This window comes from Schistocerca gregaria, chromosome 2 (genome assembly GCF_023897955.1).
Source record: "Schistocerca gregaria isolate iqSchGreg1 chromosome 2, iqSchGreg1.2, whole genome shotgun sequence".
Taxonomy (NCBI): Eukaryota; Metazoa; Arthropoda; class Insecta; order Orthoptera; family Acrididae; genus Schistocerca; species Schistocerca gregaria.
Genome location: NC_064921.1, coordinates 478,997,291 through 479,016,918, shown reverse-complemented (window position 1 = coordinate 479,016,918; position 19,628 = coordinate 478,997,291). Strand labels below are relative to the sequence as shown.

At 40.4% G+C, this 19,628-nt stretch overlaps 1 protein-coding gene across 1 annotated transcript in view; it reads right to left on the bottom strand.

Annotated features, from left to right (window-relative positions):
* Positions 1–19,628, bottom strand: part of LOC126327169 (glucose-induced degradation protein 4 homolog) — a 91,600-nt gene that overhangs the window by 14,241 nt on the left and 57,731 nt on the right. The window contains exons 2-3 of the mRNA XM_049995828.1: positions 16,268–16,435; positions 4,366–4,598 (exon numbers count right to left, since the gene is read on the bottom strand). Of these exons, the coding sequence (XP_049851785.1) occupies positions 4,366–4,598; positions 16,268–16,435 (401 nt within the window). The remainder of the gene's footprint in view (positions 1–4,365; positions 4,599–16,267; positions 16,436–19,628) is intronic.

The following is a 19,628-nucleotide window of genomic DNA, read 5'->3' as shown; positions in this document are numbered from 1 at the left end:
GATAAGGGGGGCATACCCGGCATCTGCTAAATATATAAGGAAGGCGTACCTACATGGAGACAGGACGACCTGTAGCCTAATGAAAAGGTACGTTTTATGAAGGGGCATACCTACCACAATGGAAAGAGGAATTGCACTCATACGGTCAACCCACAAATAAGGTATAGGTACTGATCCTAGCAGGAGGGGACAGTATCTTGGCAGAAGTCAAATGTTATGTAGGATTATTCTGGTAAGTTTGAATTCTATGTAACACTAACATTATCACATTTTTGTTAAGTTTACAAGTGTCAAAGGCAACACTTTTATTTTGCCCAGAGTTCCTCCAAACTACAGTCTATAAATAATGAGACTATTGCATACTAAGGAAGTAGTACAAAGAATTAGAACAAAGAATTAAGTACTCAAGTGTCACCTGAAGTTTGCGATTGGAGTTAAAGAAAGTGTCCTCACAATTCCTAAGTAATAATAATGCAGAATGAAATCATAAATAAATGCTTTTATATACATAAAAACAAGGTAGAGTAAGGGATCAGTAGAAAGACAACAAGCAGAAGCTTGTGAAATATTATGTTTGATATTAATGTACATAATGATTATGTATAAAATATGGAAGGTTTAACCTGAGGGGGGAGGGGGGATATGCAGTGCTTGAGAATTTCTGCGTAAATTCTGGAACCACTCGGCCTTCTACCGTCCCGAACCTAGGATATTTTAAATATAAGTGTGAGAGTGCCTATATACTGTACATCACCTATCTGTATGTGCAGATTTGAAGTTTATTGTGAGACATCTGTAGACGCGCCGATCAAACGGCCGGTTGCGCCATGGAAGCCGTAGTGAAAGAACAAGGAATGTTTATGTATTCAGTGCTGTTTCTGTAACTTGGAGTTGAAATATTCTTAATTAATGCTGGTTTTGGACATAGAAACAGACAAGACATGTATTCAGTTTCATATTGAAAACGGACATGGTTATCAAGCCAACCTTACCTTATATATAAATCTACTTTGTTTCTACGCTTTGGAGACGCGAAGAGACTGACTTGCAAGTATTTATTTATGTGGAGACAGAGATTTGTAAAAGTTTGATGTTCAAATATATGTTGTGAAGTGAAGAAAAAGAAACTGCGTATGTATGCTTATTTTATAAGTAGAAAAGTCTTGAGAAATTCCTGGTCCTAGTAAATATACTTCGGAGAAGGGGAAGAAGAAGAAGAAGAAGAAGAAGAAGAAGAGAAAAGGAGGTTGCAGCAGCAAATTAACCAGCAAGGAAAATCGGCTGACAATCTCAAGTAGTACAGTTAAAGAAGCTGGAGTTTACACACATACTTTATCACTTTAAGTCATCCAAAGCATTAACGCACCTTGAAAATTTGGTCTTTTAAAAATGCTCGAAGGAAACAGGACAGGTGCCCATAGAAGCCCCACGTGTAAACAGTACGGAGTATACCAGTTCTACAGCAGGTGTCATAGGCCTTCTCCAGATCGAAGAACATGGCCACAGTTTGGGATTTCCACAGAAAACCATTCATGACACAGATGGACGAAGTAATGAGATGATCAACTCCAGACTGCCACCCTCTAAATCCACACTATGGATTTGTTAGTAAACTGTGAGGCTCAAGCCACCATACCAGGCAGGTATGAATCATACGTTCCATCATCTTGCAAACACAGCTGGTAACAGAGAAGGGGCAGTAGCTATAAGCAACGTTTTTGTCTTTCCAGATTTAGGTACGAGTTTGATGGTGGCTTCACACCAATGTCTGGGAAATGTGCCCCCTGTCCAGCTGCGGTTGTACGTGTTAAGCACGAAGTTCTTATCTGCGAGAGAAAGGTACTGCAACATCTGAATGTGGATAGTGTCTGGCGCTGGGGCAGACGATCGGGATGAACTTGGAGCATTATCTAGCTCCCACATAGTAAAGGCGGCATGGCAGCACTCATGATTCAGAGAAGAGAAGGGTATCCCCTGAGCCTGCTCTGCTTGTTTCCGATGGAGGAAGGCAGGGTGATAGTGGGAAGAGTTCGAAACTTCCATAAAATGGTGGCCCAAGGTGTTGGAGATAGCAATAGGGTCCACAATAACATCATCTGCTACTGTCAGGCCCGAAATTGGGGAATGGATCTTGGTCCCAAAGAGCCATCAGAGGTTGGCCCACCTGACAGGGGAAAGGGTGGAGCTGTTAACAGAAAGAGTGAATGAAATCCAACTAGCTCTTTTGCTATCCTGAAGAATGCATCTGTTTATAATGAATGCAGTTTGCCATCGTAGAATGATGGTTAAAAACGCAGAGAGCACACGTCAGAGCGCGAATTGTGTCGCGGCATGCCTCACTCCACCAAGGGACTGGGACATAACGTGGTAAAGAGGAAGTGCGAGGAATGGAACGTTCTGTAGCAGTTAGGATAAAATTTGTGAGATATTACACCTGGTCACCACAACTGGGAAAATCCAGTTCTTCGAAGGTCACCGGGGAGGAGTCAAGCTGCCAGTCAGCCTTAGTAAACCGCCATCTGGGCCTGCATGTGGATGGGGTAGGAATCAGCAAACTGACAGCACACGAGAAATGGTCGCTTGAGTATGGATCAAGTTCGTTTAAACTGAATGTTTGTCCACACAGTGTCTCAGACACTACACTGCAGTAATTCTGGCATAGCAAGGAAATGATGAAAGAAAATGGTGTCTAACCCCAGGTGGGAATCACGGCTATATATTTCAAACACAAGAGAGAGTAAGACACCAGAACAAATGGAGATTTGGAAAGCTCCTGGAAGCATGCTTGTATAGACGAAGGTGTTAGGGTGGCTGCTTGCGACAAGGAGAAATCCGTGATTGAGTCCTGGTTTGGCACAAATTTTCCATTTGTTCTGAAATATTCTATAGTGATGCAGAACTATCACAATTTACGAGTTCAATCTATACCAAGTTAAATTTCTGCAACCAAGCAGTCTTCAGTTGAGTCATACTCACATCAGTTCACTGCTAAGGAGTAAGCCCAAGAAGATGAAGATGATGACAACGACTGAGGCTTCCAAGGAACTCAAGTGTATTTAGTTCATAAGTAAGAGAAACAAGCATGGTCAGCAACTGGTAATGGCAGATGATTTTGGCATAATTTGTGTTATGTATCAACAGACTTGAGTTAACATAACTGCATAAACTGCGATTTCACCCATGATTTTTACTCCATATCTATGTTAAGTCATTTATAGATGACATTCAGTGGACGGAATGATTCAGAGCTACACTAGAGACAAACATCAACATACAATGCTGATGATACATTAGGTCCTATGGTGTTCACAATTCCATTTATTAGAATGATACTTAAATCAGCCTCCCATGATACTCTAATAATAATAATAATAATAATAGGCAAGTTGGTATGGTAACTTCATATGTGGCGAGTGGCTAGGGTATAGTGTCTCTCTCGTAGTGTCATTAACCTTTTGTAATCCCAGGTACCCTGTGGTAATGTGATTAAGATGCATTAAGGCATTTCTGATGGAAAATTCCCCATTGCTTAAAAGATCAATAGTAGATCTGGCCCAACTGAATTTGCACTGAAAAGGTCACAGCAGAAGTATTTCGATTCCAACTCCTAGCAAACTTATATATTAACAATTTTTTCCTGAAGTTTGCACAGAGTTGCCATTATGCTAACTGGTTGATAACAGTCCTTTTTTTTTGCCAGATTTCAAATTCTGGTATAATGATGCTTCCCTTTCATTGCAATATCTAGTACAGTATCATTAACATATCTAATTTCCTCACATTGCCGAGTTGATGGAGCACCTGGTAACTGGGTGTATATCACGGCTGTGTTCATGAGCTATTTTCCCACGGGTTCAATATGTTTGAAGGTTTGTTTTGGTGTGTTTGGAGAAGATATTACATTTCCACTACTCTTTTCACTTAACAGCTTTCATCCGTTGGTAAGAGCATTCTCCCAAAAGGCAAAGATCTTTGTTGGAATTCACATTTTGTGGAAATTTAAGGACAGAAATAACTTTCACATTCACAATGTAGCCAATACGTTATCTCTTCTTAGCTCACAAAATAGTTCTTATTTAAAAACTTGCTCTTATGTTTTCAATTTAAGATTTTAAATTTTTTTGCTGATCACTTCAAACAGCAAGTGGTAAACAAGCAACAGTAACTTAGGACTGCAAAAACAAGTATGTTCAAATTTGATACTAAAAATCTGTCTTGGTATTTAGCAAGATGAGCAGCTACTCCATGGTATTCTTGTAGCTGATCAATTTTATTTTCGATAAAAAAGTTGATAAAAAGTACACACAACATTAAATATTAATAATTAGAATGGGAAATTTATATCAAGACTAAAGGTATTCCTACCATTCTGAGCTCCTGTGATAATAATAGCCATCAATTGTAGCAGCAGATTTTTGGAAACAGATGTAATAAAAGCCAGCAAATGAGGCACCATTTATATCCTTGATAGTATGGTCAGGCACAAGAAAGTGTTCTTTCCACCTCATAAAAACAAAGTCAGTTGATTTCAAGGCTTCATAATCAAAAGTATCCGAGTTGAATGTTTTTGCATACTGATAAAATGATCCAAATTTACTCTGGAAAGAAAAGCAAAAAGCTGTAACTCATAGGGAAACACTAACAATAGCTTAGATTACCAAATGCTTGAAAGGCAGAATAACATCTTAATATAAAGAATCATCATTTAAAAAGTTGAAAGACCTATCATAATACTAATTTATACTCTAATGTTGGTGTACAGATTATTTTTTAAGAACCTGGAATCAGCAAAATACATTACAGCTGCAAAATCATTTCATTACTAGAAATCTTGTTCAATGCACCATTCATTTTCATCACTTGATTGCATTTAAGTTGCGGTATTCACTGTTTTCAAGCAAAGTTAAATGTTACACGACCTGTAGGGTTATGTAACAATGCAATCTACAAGAATTCTCCATTCAAGGTGAACAATATCAACAGTGGATATTCCTGCATTCCATTACAACTGCATTGAGTGCCAATTTTTTAACAGCGTTGATCAACAATCTGTCAGCAAAGAAGAACCTTAGTGACTGATGATAATGAATTCTTCATACAACAACTGAGGACACTCAAGTCTGCACACAGAGTACTTTAATTTTATCTTTGTTGAAAGATTCCCTCCCCCCCCCCCCCCCCCACTTTAAAAGTTAATAGCCATCATTAAACTAGTTTGACACTATGCCATTTCTATTTCAACATTAAACAAACCTTTTTACCTTTGCAAACCATCAGACACACAACATCAGCAATAATTCTTTTCACATATATTGTCTGCTTTCACTGCTACTCTCTCTCTACTACCGGCTTTTTCAGTGCAAACTTCACTACTTATAAATTTCTTAACACATTTCACACTAACTTCTCTGCTCAGAAGACTTTTATAAAGGTATGTATGACATGAAACTTAGAGCACTTTCCGTTTCTGTTGAACATTCTATTATGGAGACTCAAGAGTTTTATGATGCATTTTACAGATAAAATGCCAGTGAACACATTGAGCTTTTACTTAACATGCAGCCTACAACTATCAAGGGTAAAGGTTCTATTAAAGCACATCTTCAAAACACCATAATCTGCACTTGAAATGTTTATTTGCCAACCCAGTATTCAGGTGCATAACTCATTGTCTAGATCGCACCTGACACACAACAAAACAGCTGCATTTGGTTTTTGTAGATCCATCATATAGATGTGGATGTAGGACTGCAGCTGATCAATAACTCTTACAAACCTGATACCAGCAGCCATAATTCTTCCTAAAAGCTTTATTATTTATACAACCAGTTTTGATGCTTCATTTACATTAACTTTCAGGCCACTATGCAAAAATTAATGGAGAAAAATCTTGAAATAGTTGTCATGCATTTGAAATGTATATATCACATAAATAGAAGCCCACGGTACTCAGTTCAATATATGGGGTACATGTTCTATGTGCGCCAAAATTTTGATGTCTCCATTCCTTTTAGCATAGAGGTCTGGAGGGGACCCTAATGAAGAGATGATAATCTTGCTGCTTACTTAATAAAAAGTTTTAGGAAGAAATGCAGCTGTTTGTGTTCTTTTTCTATGATAAAAAGCTGTAAGCCCATCGATTTCTACAAAATGACAATGTATATATAATAGCAGAGAGATAAGTCTATTCACATTACGCATTGATAGAGCAATGACATGGGTGTCCGTTCATACAATATCACATCAAATCTACGGTATACAGATTGTCATATTTGTTACTGCTGTCAAATCTTAGGTAGTGACACTTCTTGATCACATCCAACATAACTGTCATATTATAGTGTAAACTTGAAACTGGCAGGTCAAAGACTCAATATTACCTGACACACACACACACAGGTGTGCAAGCACATCTTGTGTACACATGACTGCCAACTCCAGCATCTCAGACCAGAATGCAACTATCATGTAGGATTCAAGTAGCAATCTGGAGGGGGGAGGGAAAGGGAAGAGATAGAAGTGTACTGGTGGGGAGATAGACAAATGTTGTCCGGTGGAGTGTGCAACAGGTGCAGCATTAGGAGGTCGTGGAGCAAGGAGGTGGGGGGGGGGGGGGGGGGGGGGGAGGAGAGGAGTGGAGAAAGATGGGCAGATGCATTGACAGAGGGCGGCAAATTAAATGACATGGCCGCTTTCACAGTTGGCCAGGCCTCTGATGGGGGTAGGATAAACCTGTGACAGAACTTCAGTACGAAGTGCTGTGTGGGTGGATTGGGCAGATTTTGTGCGTGGGTCTTTCACAGGGATGTGATCCTTGTGGCAAGGGGTTGGGACTGGGAGGGGCATACATATGGACTAGGGTGTTGTGGAGGTTGGGTGAACGATGGAAACATCGCTTTAGGAGGGGTGGGAAGTATCTCGGGTAGGATGCCCCTCATTTGAGGCGTGTTGATAGGTGAACAAAACCCTGGCAAAGGAAGTGGTTTAGTTGTTCCAGTCCAGGGTGATACTAAGTGACAAAGGAACTACCTGCCATTTATCGGACTCTTCCACCTATAAACTCTGCCAGAGTGGCTGCATCCCAGGAGTCCAGCACAACCTCCAATCACTGCTTAAAGTCCTAGGCCCTTCCCAGAACATCTCCCCTGCATCCATTTCCTACCTCACCCCTATGACATCCCGCACATCGACCTTCTACATGCTCCCCACAATCCAGAAATTCAAATGATCCTGGATGCCCCATTGTAGCTGCTTACTGTGCCAATACTGAAGGAATTTTGGTCCTCATTGAGCAACACCTCCAACCAACTGCCTGTAATCTAGCTTTCCACATTTGAATCTCCACCATCCCCATCCCCTTAACCTCCTGTTGTGATTTGAGAATTTCAGCGTAAATTCTAGAACCACACAGCCTTCTACCATCTCAAACACACGATATTCTAGATACAAGTGTGGAATGGTAAAATCCTACCCACTGCGTATCTCATGTTTGTGTCTGCAGGTTTAAAATCAGTTGCAGAAAGAAAGTAGATGTGACGGTCGAACAGCACCGACAAGTACCTGTCGGGTAATCCATAAATGTGTTAGTGAGTGTGTATGGAAGAACCATGGGATCTATGCGCCGCTTTGTGCTTATTGTGTCACTGACTATTGCTATATGAAACAAGAACAGTTGAAAAAGTACTCATATAGACTCTTTACTCAGCCTTGTTCGAGACACGACATTTTTTCAATCTCCTTTTCTGAAAGTCAAGGTCTCTAAGCAGACTTTCTTTAGAATGTTAATCAATTAGTTTCTAACATATGACCTACGAGAGACTTACCAAAGTTCTAAATTATGCTGAAAGTGAGAATTTTTGTTGTGCTTGAAAGACATCATTGATTGACGAAATGTAAAGTTTGTATGGCTACCTATTTCACTAGTAGAAACGAGCTTGGAAGTTCCTGTACCTAGCGTTATTCGGTGGAGAAGAAGTCAAGAGAGTTTCCAGTAGCCAGCTATCCAGTAAAGAAGGGTGGCTGCGAACTCCAATAAAGTCATCTCATAAAGAAGTGGAATGTAGTTTGGGGAAGTAAATCAGTATAACCCAGACCGACACTGACACTTTATAAGTCGTCAAAACATTAGACTATATCTCTACTTGGCACTGTTGACTCCACTTGCCTATACACAAAATTCCTTATGCCCATGGTCTTACCGCTACTGAACACTACCTTTCCCAGCACCCTTCAAACTCCAAACCCACTACCTCATTCCTCATACACGTCACTACTTTATCTTAACCCACAACTACTACTCCATTGAATGGAAAGTATGTAAACAAATCTGCAGCACAGGGTTGGCACCTTCCTACATCTACCTTTTTATGGGCCATCTAGATGATACCTTCCTAGCCTTCCCTAACACCAAACCCCTAATCTGGACTCAGGGCCAAGACACCCTGTCTTCATTCCTTCATAATCTCAACACCATCTCTCCCGTCCACTTCATATGGTCCTCCTCAACCTAGCATGCCACCCTATGGATGTTGACCACCTCCTCTTTGATTTCTCCATCTGCACCTCTGTCCACATTAAACACACCAATCACCAACACTACCTGCATTTCAACAGCTGTCATCCCTTACACATACACAAAATCACTCCCATACAGCATTGCCACCCGAGGGCAGCATATCAGCAGTGATAGAAACTCCTTGCTCAGTAAGCTGAGAGTCTCACCACAGCCTTCACAGACATGCACTGTCTTCAGATCTAGTCCACAAACAGATTTCCTGTTCAATTTCCCTTCACACCCCGAATCCGCCCACCACCCCAAAGAAACAGTCACACCGAGTGTCCCCTGTGTGACCCAATCCCAACCCAGACTGGAACAAGTGGCTTTGATTACCTACCATCATGCCCTGAAATGAGGGACATCCTCCACAACATTCCAGTCCATCCCTATGCCACTTCCAATCCCAACACCTCGCCACAACGATCATATCCCTGTGGAAGACCCAGGTGCTGGATCTGCCCAATCCACCCACCCAGCACTTTCTATTTAATTCCTGTCACAGGTTTATCCACATTATTTACCAGCTCTGCAGCAATTTTTACACAGCTTTTTGTATTGGTATGACTACCAACCAGCTGTCCAATAGGATGAATTGCCACCACCAAACTGTGGCCAAGAGCGAAGTAGACAACCCTGTGGCACAACACGAAGCTGAATATAAGACACTTTATTTCAGTGGCTGCTTCAGTACCCAAGTGTCCTGGATTCTTCCTGCCACCACCTGCTTTTCTGAACTGCACAGTCTGAATTATCCTTAAAACACATTCTCCACTTTTGTAATTATCCCAGCCTAAAACTATGTTAACATACTATCCCCACAGTCTCTGCCCCCTCTGTTCTATCATTTCCTCCCTATTCTCATCTCCCACCCTGTTTATTTGTTGCCCTCTGCCAAAGCATCTGACCATTTTTCCCAACTTTTCTCCTTTTTCTTCCCACCTGCCTCCTCCACAACCTCCTGACATTGCACCTGTTGGTTTTCTTGTCCCTGCACACTCTGTCAGAGAGTGTGTGTCTCTCCCATCACCCGTACACTACTACTATCCCTTCCCCTTCACCAATTGCTGCTTGCAGCCCACGTGATAGTTCCATTCTGGCCTGGGATGCTGGAGTTGGCGGTTGTGTGCATGGGGTGAGCTTGCTCGTGTGTGTGAATTGTGTATGTCTCTCTTTTACTGATGAAAGGTGTGGCCAAAACCTTTAAGTAAATGTCTTAATTGTGCCTGTTTGCAACTTAACATGTCTTCTTTATGGTGAGCAGCAATCTGTTTTTTCCTACGTTGTTGATATTCCTAACTGGAGTTTCCATTGTTTGATTATTCTGTAACTGGATAGATAAGAAATCTATTTTACAAGTGAAGGCAGAAGAATGCACCTGTAAAAAAAGGTTTTACTAATGCAAGCTTTTGGAACCACTGGCTCCTCCTTCGAGTGGAAGGGTTGAAAGGGAAGGAAGAGCAGTGAAGGGAAAGGAACTGTAGAGATTTAGAAAGGGGTAGAGTTAAGTAAAAATCACCTTGATCTCTGGGGGTCAGGGGACACTTACTGGGTGGAATGAGAAGAGAAGACTGGTTGTTGGGGACTGCACTGGATGAGGTTTGAAAACCTGAGAGCTTAAAGGTGGAAGAGGGGTAATACGCAAGATGGAGATTACTGCTAAAACACTATGCACAATTTAATAAGAATGAAAAGCTAAGTGCATTGTATGTAACAGAGGTAGGAAGCAGACAGCAATAAATAGACAGGTTAGGAAATGAAAGAACGTATGTTTGGCTAAGTTGATCAGCACTTGCAACCCACAGTACAAAGACTCCCCTTCTATATTAAAGACACCTATCATTTCCCTGACTGACTGAAATCCAGTGCCCATCCTACTCCCACCATACACCACGCTTGTCATCACCTCCCTCTGTACCAACATCCCTGCCAAACATGTTCAGTCTGCTGCAGAACATTTCCTCAGTCAGCACAAAACTGATTTCAAATCTATGGCATCTTTCCTGCTTACCTTAATCAACTTTATGAGTACTGACAACTATTTCACTTTTGAGAGGCAGATACATAACAGATCAGCAGTACAACCATGGGAACCAGGACGACTCCTTCCTATGCCAACCTTTCCCTGCATCGCTTGGAGGGTGCTTCCCTTTGAGTCTTAAGCATTCAGCCGCTGGTTTGGTTTAGATACATTGGTAACATCTGATCTCTAAATACCTTCTCGAATTAAATTTCACATGGTCCTACTCTGACTCCCATGCCACTTTCCTTGATGTCGATCTCATCCTTCCGAAGGTCAGTTACACACTTCTGTCCATATTAAACCTACTAACGAACAGTACTTACATTCTGACAATTGTCATCCTTTCCATAACAAACATTTTTCTCATACAGCCTTGGCATTCAAGGCAGAGAAATTTGTTTGAATGCAGGCACTTCATAGCAATACACGACCATTCTCACCTCAGCCTTCACTGCATTTAATTACCCTAGTCCAAATGCAGATTTCCCCAGCCATCCCATCCAATCTTGGTACTGCTGATACCTAAACAACAACAACAACAACAACAACAACAACAACTTTGGAGCACATAACTTGTCACTCAATATTATCTGCACGACTTCCTAAAATCATGCTCTGAAATGAGATCCATTCTGTTTGTTATTTTGCCCGGCGCACCTAGAATAACTTTTCGTTGCCCTGCCAATTTGCACACTATCCTTGTCAGACCCTATGCTTCTTCTGAATGCATCTCCCTATCTTATGGCTCCTACTACCATAACTGTTCCCACAACAAGACTTACCTTATACGCCCTCCAACCACCACCAATACTAGTCCTGTAACTGACAAAACATATACTATATAAGGAAGAGCACAAGTGAAAAAACGTGTCGTATACCAGCTGTTATGTGCACACTGTTTGGCCTTTTACATTGGCACGACCACCACCAGTTGCAGGTTAGGACGAATGGGCTTAAGCAAAGGGCGTACACCAGCAACACACAATACACTGTTGCGAAGCATGCTCTACAACATGACAGTCGTGACCTCTGTGCCTGCTTCACCACCTGCGCTATCTGGATTCTTCCCCCTTTCACCAGTTTCTTGGAGCTCTGCAGATAGACAGTAGCACTAAAAGATGTTCTTGGTTCTCACCACTCAACTGGCCTTAATTTAGTGTAATTTCTTCACAGTAACTCCTATTTTCTTCACTCCATTTTAGTTTTCTACATCTTTCATTTTCTGACCTGTCTATTTTTCGCAGTACGCCTCGCACCTCTGTTACATACAATGCATGTAGCCTTTCACTCTTATTACTGTATTTATTCAAATCTAAGCCGCACTCGAATCTAAGCCGCACTCGAATCTAAGCCGCACCTGAAATTTGAGACTCTAAATTCAAGGAGAGAGAAGAGTTTTAGACCACACCTCCAAATCAAAACAAAGTTGGTCCACTGTAACATGAGACACAATTTAGGTCAAATGGATGAAGATACAGCTACCGTAGTTTGGTTCGAGTCGTAAGCTTAACAGTTAAGCTTTACCAAGTTGCCATTGCTATGTGTCAGGCGCTCCGTCCTTATTTGTACGGGTACCCTTGCTTTTTCACGTACTTCGTCTGGTTTGAATCTATTGCTTATTTTACTTTGATCTGATAATTGCCGTTCTCTTCGTTGTAAATGTTTACGTCACTCTAAGCTGAAACTGCATTATTTTAATGTGTCATGTATTGTTTGTCTCATTCTGATAATGACTGATTACGATCTGTCGCCGCTCGTCGCATGGCTTGCTTTTATGGACGCTACTGCGGCTTACAATTTAAAAAAAGGGAGCAATTGTCTTATAAGCGAAACAATGGCAAGAGACTGCTATTTGTTGTTACTTACACTGCTGCTTTCTTTGATAATGATCAACAAGAACACCAAATAATAGACTGCGTATGATAGAAGCTGTTCTGAATAAGCGTTTAGCGAAAAATTTTCTCCGTTTGAAAATCTTTGCAGACACCTCTTTAGTACATTACATTCTGCGTAGAAATTAGAGTCATCTTAGATTTAAGAATCTAGTCAGTTGCCATGCTTAATTTCTGACTGTATTACTATTCACTACAAGAATAATACGAATATAAACATAACATGATATGTATATTCTTCCACGTTTGCTGTTGTCTCACTCTAGTTTCGTAATTTATTAGGCAGACAGGATTTAAATGAGATAGCAGCAAAGACAAAAGAATAGATGGCATAATGTTTACATTCTTCTACCTTTTCTTTTAATTTATTTACCGACGCAGAGGTTTTGGCGCCAGTATTTATCTTTGTGCCTGCAAAGCATGCCTGTGTAGCGCCACATATATTAGATGGCAGAAGTTAGTTTTGGCAGCACCTACCAACATTTTTCAGAACTTCCGGTTACTTTGCACTCGATTCTAAGCTGCAGGCAGTTTTTTGGATTACAAAAACCGGGAAAAAAGCGCGGCTTGGATTGGAGTAAATACGGTAACTTGTACATGATGTTTTAGCAGTAATCTCTGTCTTGCATATTGCCCGTCATCCACCTTCAAGCTCACAGTTTTTGGAATCTCATCTGGTGCAGTCCCAACTATCAGCCTTTCCTTCTCATCCCATCTGGTAAGTCTGCCTTGTTCTGAGGTTCTGGGTGACATTTCTGAACTCTACCCCTTTTCCTATACCTCTCCAGTTCCTTTTCCTTCCTCCTTTCTGCTGGAAGAAGGAGCAAACTGCTCTGTAAGCTTGCATAAGCAAAACTTTTTTTCATATATGTGTGTTCTCCTGCTGCTGTTTAGATTTTTTTATCTATGCAATTACGTTATTCCATAACTGTTTGTTCATTAAGTGTGTTGTCCAGTTGTTTTGTCATATGGATGCATACATCTATTTCTTCTAGATTATTTAAACGTCTCCTATTTTCTGCTTTCTGAAGAATGGTAGAAGAGGCAGATTATTAAACATTCTAGAAGAAATTGAAATATACAGCCATACAACGAAACAATTGGACTATATAATTAATGAACAAACAGTTATGGAATGAGATGTATACGGGGTGAAACACCTATAACTTGCACCTCAAATATTTTGCAAATGGGAAGTGTTACACATGTGCAGTATTCACAGAATGGACTGGTAATCAGAGGCTCGTATTGTTAGCTAAACAACATGTTTTAATAATACTTGAAAAGTGTATTTTTCATGCACACACACACATTTTCAAATGTAGCAATGCCTATTGACACTGACAAACTAAAATTAGACTAAATTAGAATGTCAGAGGTGTGTTACAATATTCTACTGAGAGTCGTTTGCAGACCTTGTATTTCGAAAAGTTGTTTTTTGGAAAGTTTCTACAATGACACTTGTTTGCGCCATTTACCGTGTTTAGTTACTAGGTAGAATGGCGTTATTCTTGCTTACCGTGTGTTTGTGTGATCTTTGAGAGCCTTGTGACTTGGTAGTCAGTCAGTGTGTGTCAGTAGGTCATGAGTGGATGAAGGAATTTATGAATGCAGATAAAGTCGACAAGCTTATAGTGTATGGAGAGTGTAGGAAGAATGCAGTTTGTTCTTGTATGGTGAATGTTGCAAAATGCCCCAACAGATTTCCACCATCTTGACAATTTTTATCAACCTCTTCAACCAGTTATGTGGAAGTGGTAGTTTAACAGCTATACAAGGTAACAGAAGAAAACAAGTGACTACAGAAGAGGGAGAAATTAATGTCAGTTTATCCATGTGATATCTCCCATGCAATCACATGAGAAACTGGCTTAAGTTCAGTAACAGTCCCCCGCATGCTTCATTGAAACAGGTTCCATACTTATCACCTCTCTCCAAGAGCAGCGTGAAAGTGATAAGAATCATTTTAACTTTTGTATGTGGTTATTAAGACAGGATAGTCCAGACATATTGTGTGTCCTTTTTAGTGGTAGAGTCACATTTACCAATTATGGACAGGAAAACTGCTGAAACATGCACTTTTAGTCTGTTGACAAGCCTGTTGGCTTCTTCAGGTGAAAAGTCAGCATCCTTTGAGTGTAAACATGAGGTACGGCATAGTGAACCATCAGCTCATAGGCCTGTTTTTCATAGACGGACCACTGAACATGCACAAGTATCACAGTCTCCAAACAGATCATCTTCCATGAATTCTAGATGTTCCTTTGCAGACTAGGAGGAACTTGTTGTACCAACATAATGGCTGCCTAGCCCATAATGCATGAAGTACTACAAATTTTCTTTACAAAATTATTTCCAAATAGCTGGATTGGATGCAGAGGACCTGTACCTGCGGCCACTGTCACTGTCAGAATTCTTCTGGTCTGTTGACCACATGGTCAAAATATGAAATTATCCAATGTTTCAGCCACTGTTGCAAGTGGCCTTCCTCAGGGCTGTGCTGAGCTGATTGCTGAATGAGAGAGACTTTAGATCTTATATAATGGCAGACGAAGCAGTTTATGTAATTTTATCAGGTACTTCAGGATAAGAGGAGGGATGTTAGCCATTCTTCATTCATATTTACATTATTCCTCATCATTGGAAGATGAAGACATGCTTGATTGGTTTTTACATTTCGTGCTACTGGTGGAAACAGGCAAATTAGAAATGGGTAGTAGCTGTGACGTAGTGCTGTTTACTTGTTGCTAGGTGCAGGCTGCTGTATGTCTGCACTCCATGTGTGTACGACCACCTGCAGGTAGCTTGGCTATTTCTATTGCCTCTCTAATCTTCCACCTCAATGTAAATGGCTGTTTCACTGGTACATGGGCTTCACGGAATTTTGTATGGACTTGTTAATTGTAATAGAGATTTCTTAACTTCAATGATTTTCGTAACTTCAGCTTAACATTCACTTACACAATGCAAAGTCTACAAAGGAATTACAACAATAGGAAAAGAATAGGTTGCTGCTCACCACATAGATGCGGCAATGTATTGCAGAGAGGCTCAATGTGTCTTGATGTAGGATTCTGTAGCTTCCACAAAGTGATTTAGATAACAATAAAAGCTTTACTGAAGTCTAATGCTAACTGTGATTTCCGACTATATTGCAGTTACCAATGGAAGCAAAGAAATAATCTCCAGATAACCTCAGAAACTTCATTTTTGTGTTTGGTTGTACTTATATGCTGAGATGTTAATTTTTTTTGTAGTTCAATGACTGCTCACATATTTTGCAAAGAAGTATTTTTATTGTCATTAAAAATATGCACTATACTGTGCAAAAGGAAAAGAATTAAGCATATTACTAGCTACCTTGTGCAAGCATGTCGCAATGGGGGGAAAGAAAAATTTAGAACAATAATGGAACAATGTTTTAGCTCCAGAACTCATTGTTGCACTTGAGGGAGGTATGATCTGATAGATGACCAAGTAAATCCAAGCCAATAGTTAGTGCCCTTATCTACTGTTCACCTCTATTTACAGGGACATGTGTTTTTAATCATCAGAATGGCATTTATATTGGCAGTAGGCATTTATATAAAAGGGCAGAAAAAGATCACATAAAATTGCTTTGTTTTGATCATGGAGATTTAACACATATAACTAAGTATTCTGACAAAATTTTGGTCTCTTCTAAAAACTGAAATGTAATTTTTGTTAACAGAAAAAAAGATGTATCTGAGACTGCAGACATTTAATTTGTACACAAATACTAAAACATGTTACTTAGATGTAATGAACACAACTCACCCAGTGCTTTTTGTCAACATCTTCATCTGCATCCCATTTTCTTGTTAAAAATGGATACTTTTTGCTGATAATTTCTCCATCAAAGAATGTTGTTAGAGTTGGGAATTCTTCAGTCAAGCCCTTAATCTTCAAATAACCACACAGATATGAATTTTCTTCATCAACATGCTGAAAAATCACAGAAATGCCATATTTAATGTGGAAACTGCTGCATTCTGTATAAGCAATGAAAACAAAAACTTAAAAGTACTTTCAAATAAAAATTAGAAAAACTGTGTACACAAAAAAAGACTAATGCTTGCACCTAGAACTATAGGTCCCTACATGGGACAAAAGCAATGAACTGGATCAAGTGGAAATGTCAATTACGATCCTGAATCGAGAAAGTGACTGCACAAGGATTAGAACCTGAAAAATTAGATACTTTTTAGAGTACACAACCATTCAAAGCTGGGTGTGATGAGAGGAAAAATGAAATAAAAGGGACAGCCAAAGGTGAGAAAGATGCATATACTGCAGAAGAAGTAATGACAAGAAGGGAGAATTATGACAAAAAATGACAGTAAAACTCAAAACTAAACAAATGCAAAGAAAGGAGGAGTATGGAGGTGAGGAGAGGGGACACAGTAAAGAAAGTAACTCTGCAATGTTTATTTTAAGGTGGGGCCAGCTGCTTCATAGCAAGTTCCTTTCTACTCAGTTTTGAAACAGGTGGGCCGGGATGAAGAATCTAAGTTGTCCTCATAAAGAGGCAATCACTGAGCACACTGCTCACGGACAGGATATTAAGTAGGCCTATCAATTTATCTCCAACGATAATTGTGGTTGTTCAGCTATTGCAGTGAGCTGAACAGAAGTTGCACATCAGTTTGTATATGATTTTTTTTGTTGCCCTTTTAGGCAGAAAGCAAATTTTATCCTTCTATAGACAGAGTACATGATCTTAGGAATGGCCATAGGTCATTGCAGAGAACCATCAAATGCTCTGTCTTTACTACTGTTCACGAGAAAACTACTGACCTAGTCTATCGGCTCATTGAAGATTTCAATTTTAATAGCTTAATGCCGCATTTGATTAATTTTGTTGCTGTTTTCAAGTTAAAACAAGATGGTGAGAAAAAAGTGATGTAATTCTATTCAAAAGTAACTCACACGCACATTAACCCTTGATTCCTCTTTCAATCTGCAGCACTGTACACAACCAGCTTCCTTTCGAAGCCAACCATCCACAGTGTTTCAAATCTGATATCATTAAACCTACATGTTTGTTTCCATACAACTACTAATATCACACTAGACTTACTCCTATTCCTCTAAACCTACAGTTGTGTACATAACCAGTTTCCTTTTCAAGCTAACCATATAAGAAAGCAAAATCTAAATATATGCCCAAATGGATCAGTTCAAAATAATGACAATCTACACATCTTCCAGCCATTCACAGACTGCACCTAAGCCTGCTTCCTTCTTCACAACATTTTGGACCAATTGATTAGCAGGGTTAAAAAAGGACTCTCAAGTCATCAAGGACCTTCAAGTCATCAGCCCCTTATTACTGAAATAACCAAAGCCTGAGGATTTCCTGAGGAGAAAAGGGTGGACATCAAATTTGATATTATGTGGTTTCCATGTAAGGAGCAGAATTATGTATGAGGAAGAGTGAACATACAACAACTGTAATGCAGTGGAAGTAGAGAGCTGAGCCAGTGGAAAGAAGCTGGAGTCTCCCCTAGGCTTTCCCTGTGGCGGGGCAGTGGGTTCGGCTTTCACACTCAATGTCTCTCCTGTGATGTAAGCGAACAGAATGAAGATTTCATGATAGGTTGGTGCAACAGTATCCCACACAACACACTGAATTAATCACTACATCACAGAGTACTATAGTAAGAAATAATTTCCAAATTACAAATAAAAAGCATTGTTGTCGATATGTATGTGTTTCCGTACCTTACTGTCGTGAGCAACTTTTGTCGGTCATGGGTGGGTGGGTGGGTGGGGGGGAGAGGGGGGGGGGGGCGGCGGCGAACAAAACAAAAAACAACACCTTCTTGCCTTCTGTTTCCAATCTATATTGAAAAAGACTGTTTGCAAGGAATGCCCTGTAGCTCACCAGGGAACAGACTCTCAAGAACAGAACAGACTCTCAAGAACAGAACAGACTCTCAAGAACAGAACAGACTCTCCGCTCCCTGTTCCCCTACCGTATGCAGTAGGTGGTAGATGAACTAGCTACCACCAGCTGCTAATCACTCACCAAACTGCTTCAGACTCCAAATGGAGTGGGGGAGGACTCAGGAGTCTTTAATCTGCTTCCTTCTTGACACAGCATTCACCATTGATTTCAGATCATCATGAATATGGTTTATGACAATGATAACGATATGTATTATTTCATTTTATATACATAGATTTCAGAATTCACTGCTTGTACATTTGTTCTCATTTTTAGTATTTATTAACTGAAAAAGTTTATCTTAATAGCATGTACTTTAATTTTCCATATAATGTAATTTTCGGTGTTTCAGGATGTAAGTCAACCACACTGCTTTTAGCTGGAAGACCATCAAGCAATATATAGTATCATTTTGCCAAACTGGATAACAAAGGGGCAAATGTTGCTACTGCCAGTAGGCAACATCCCGTTCAGATTCTTCACCAAACTAAGACGTCCAACCCCAAGCATCCCCCAAATATCTCTGGATTGTGTGGGTCACATAACCAATCAAGATTACAAACGAATAACGCTTCAATTTCTTCTGGGTGGGTGCCACAACCTCACTATAGATGATGAAAGACTCCCCAGTGCAGGAACAGATATGTTCAAGAGTGCGATAGATGGCTACAATCTCTGCAGTGAAACTGAGCCTTCGGGTCTTGCGATAGCTCCAGACAAAGCTGTGGCCAAGGCAAGGACCATGGAGGGGTATGTAAGTTGACTTGCAGGAAAGATTGAAAAGAGAAAGTGTCGAGTACAGCAAGAAGTGACCAGACATGGACTGCAAGGGGATGCCTTGTTTGAGCCGCCGCTGCGGGAGATGGATTGCCTTGTTAAGAAAAAGGAGACTGTAATTGGGATAATGAAGCATACTCTGAATGTGTGTGGGATAATTTTCAAGCAGTGGTTTCTGGCAGAACCTCAATGGAAGAACGCTAGCTTCCATGAGAAGGCTGTTCCCTGGGCTCGTTCTGAAAGCTCCTGTCGCAAGCCGACACCACAGTGGTCGATAGAGTCCAGCAGCTGCAGCATGGAGGATGATGCTGAACCATACACTAGGCTCCCACAGTCAATACGGGACTGCAGAGGGCTTTGTACATCTGCAGCAGTATAGGGCGATCAGCACCCCAGTCGGTGTGGCTCAGG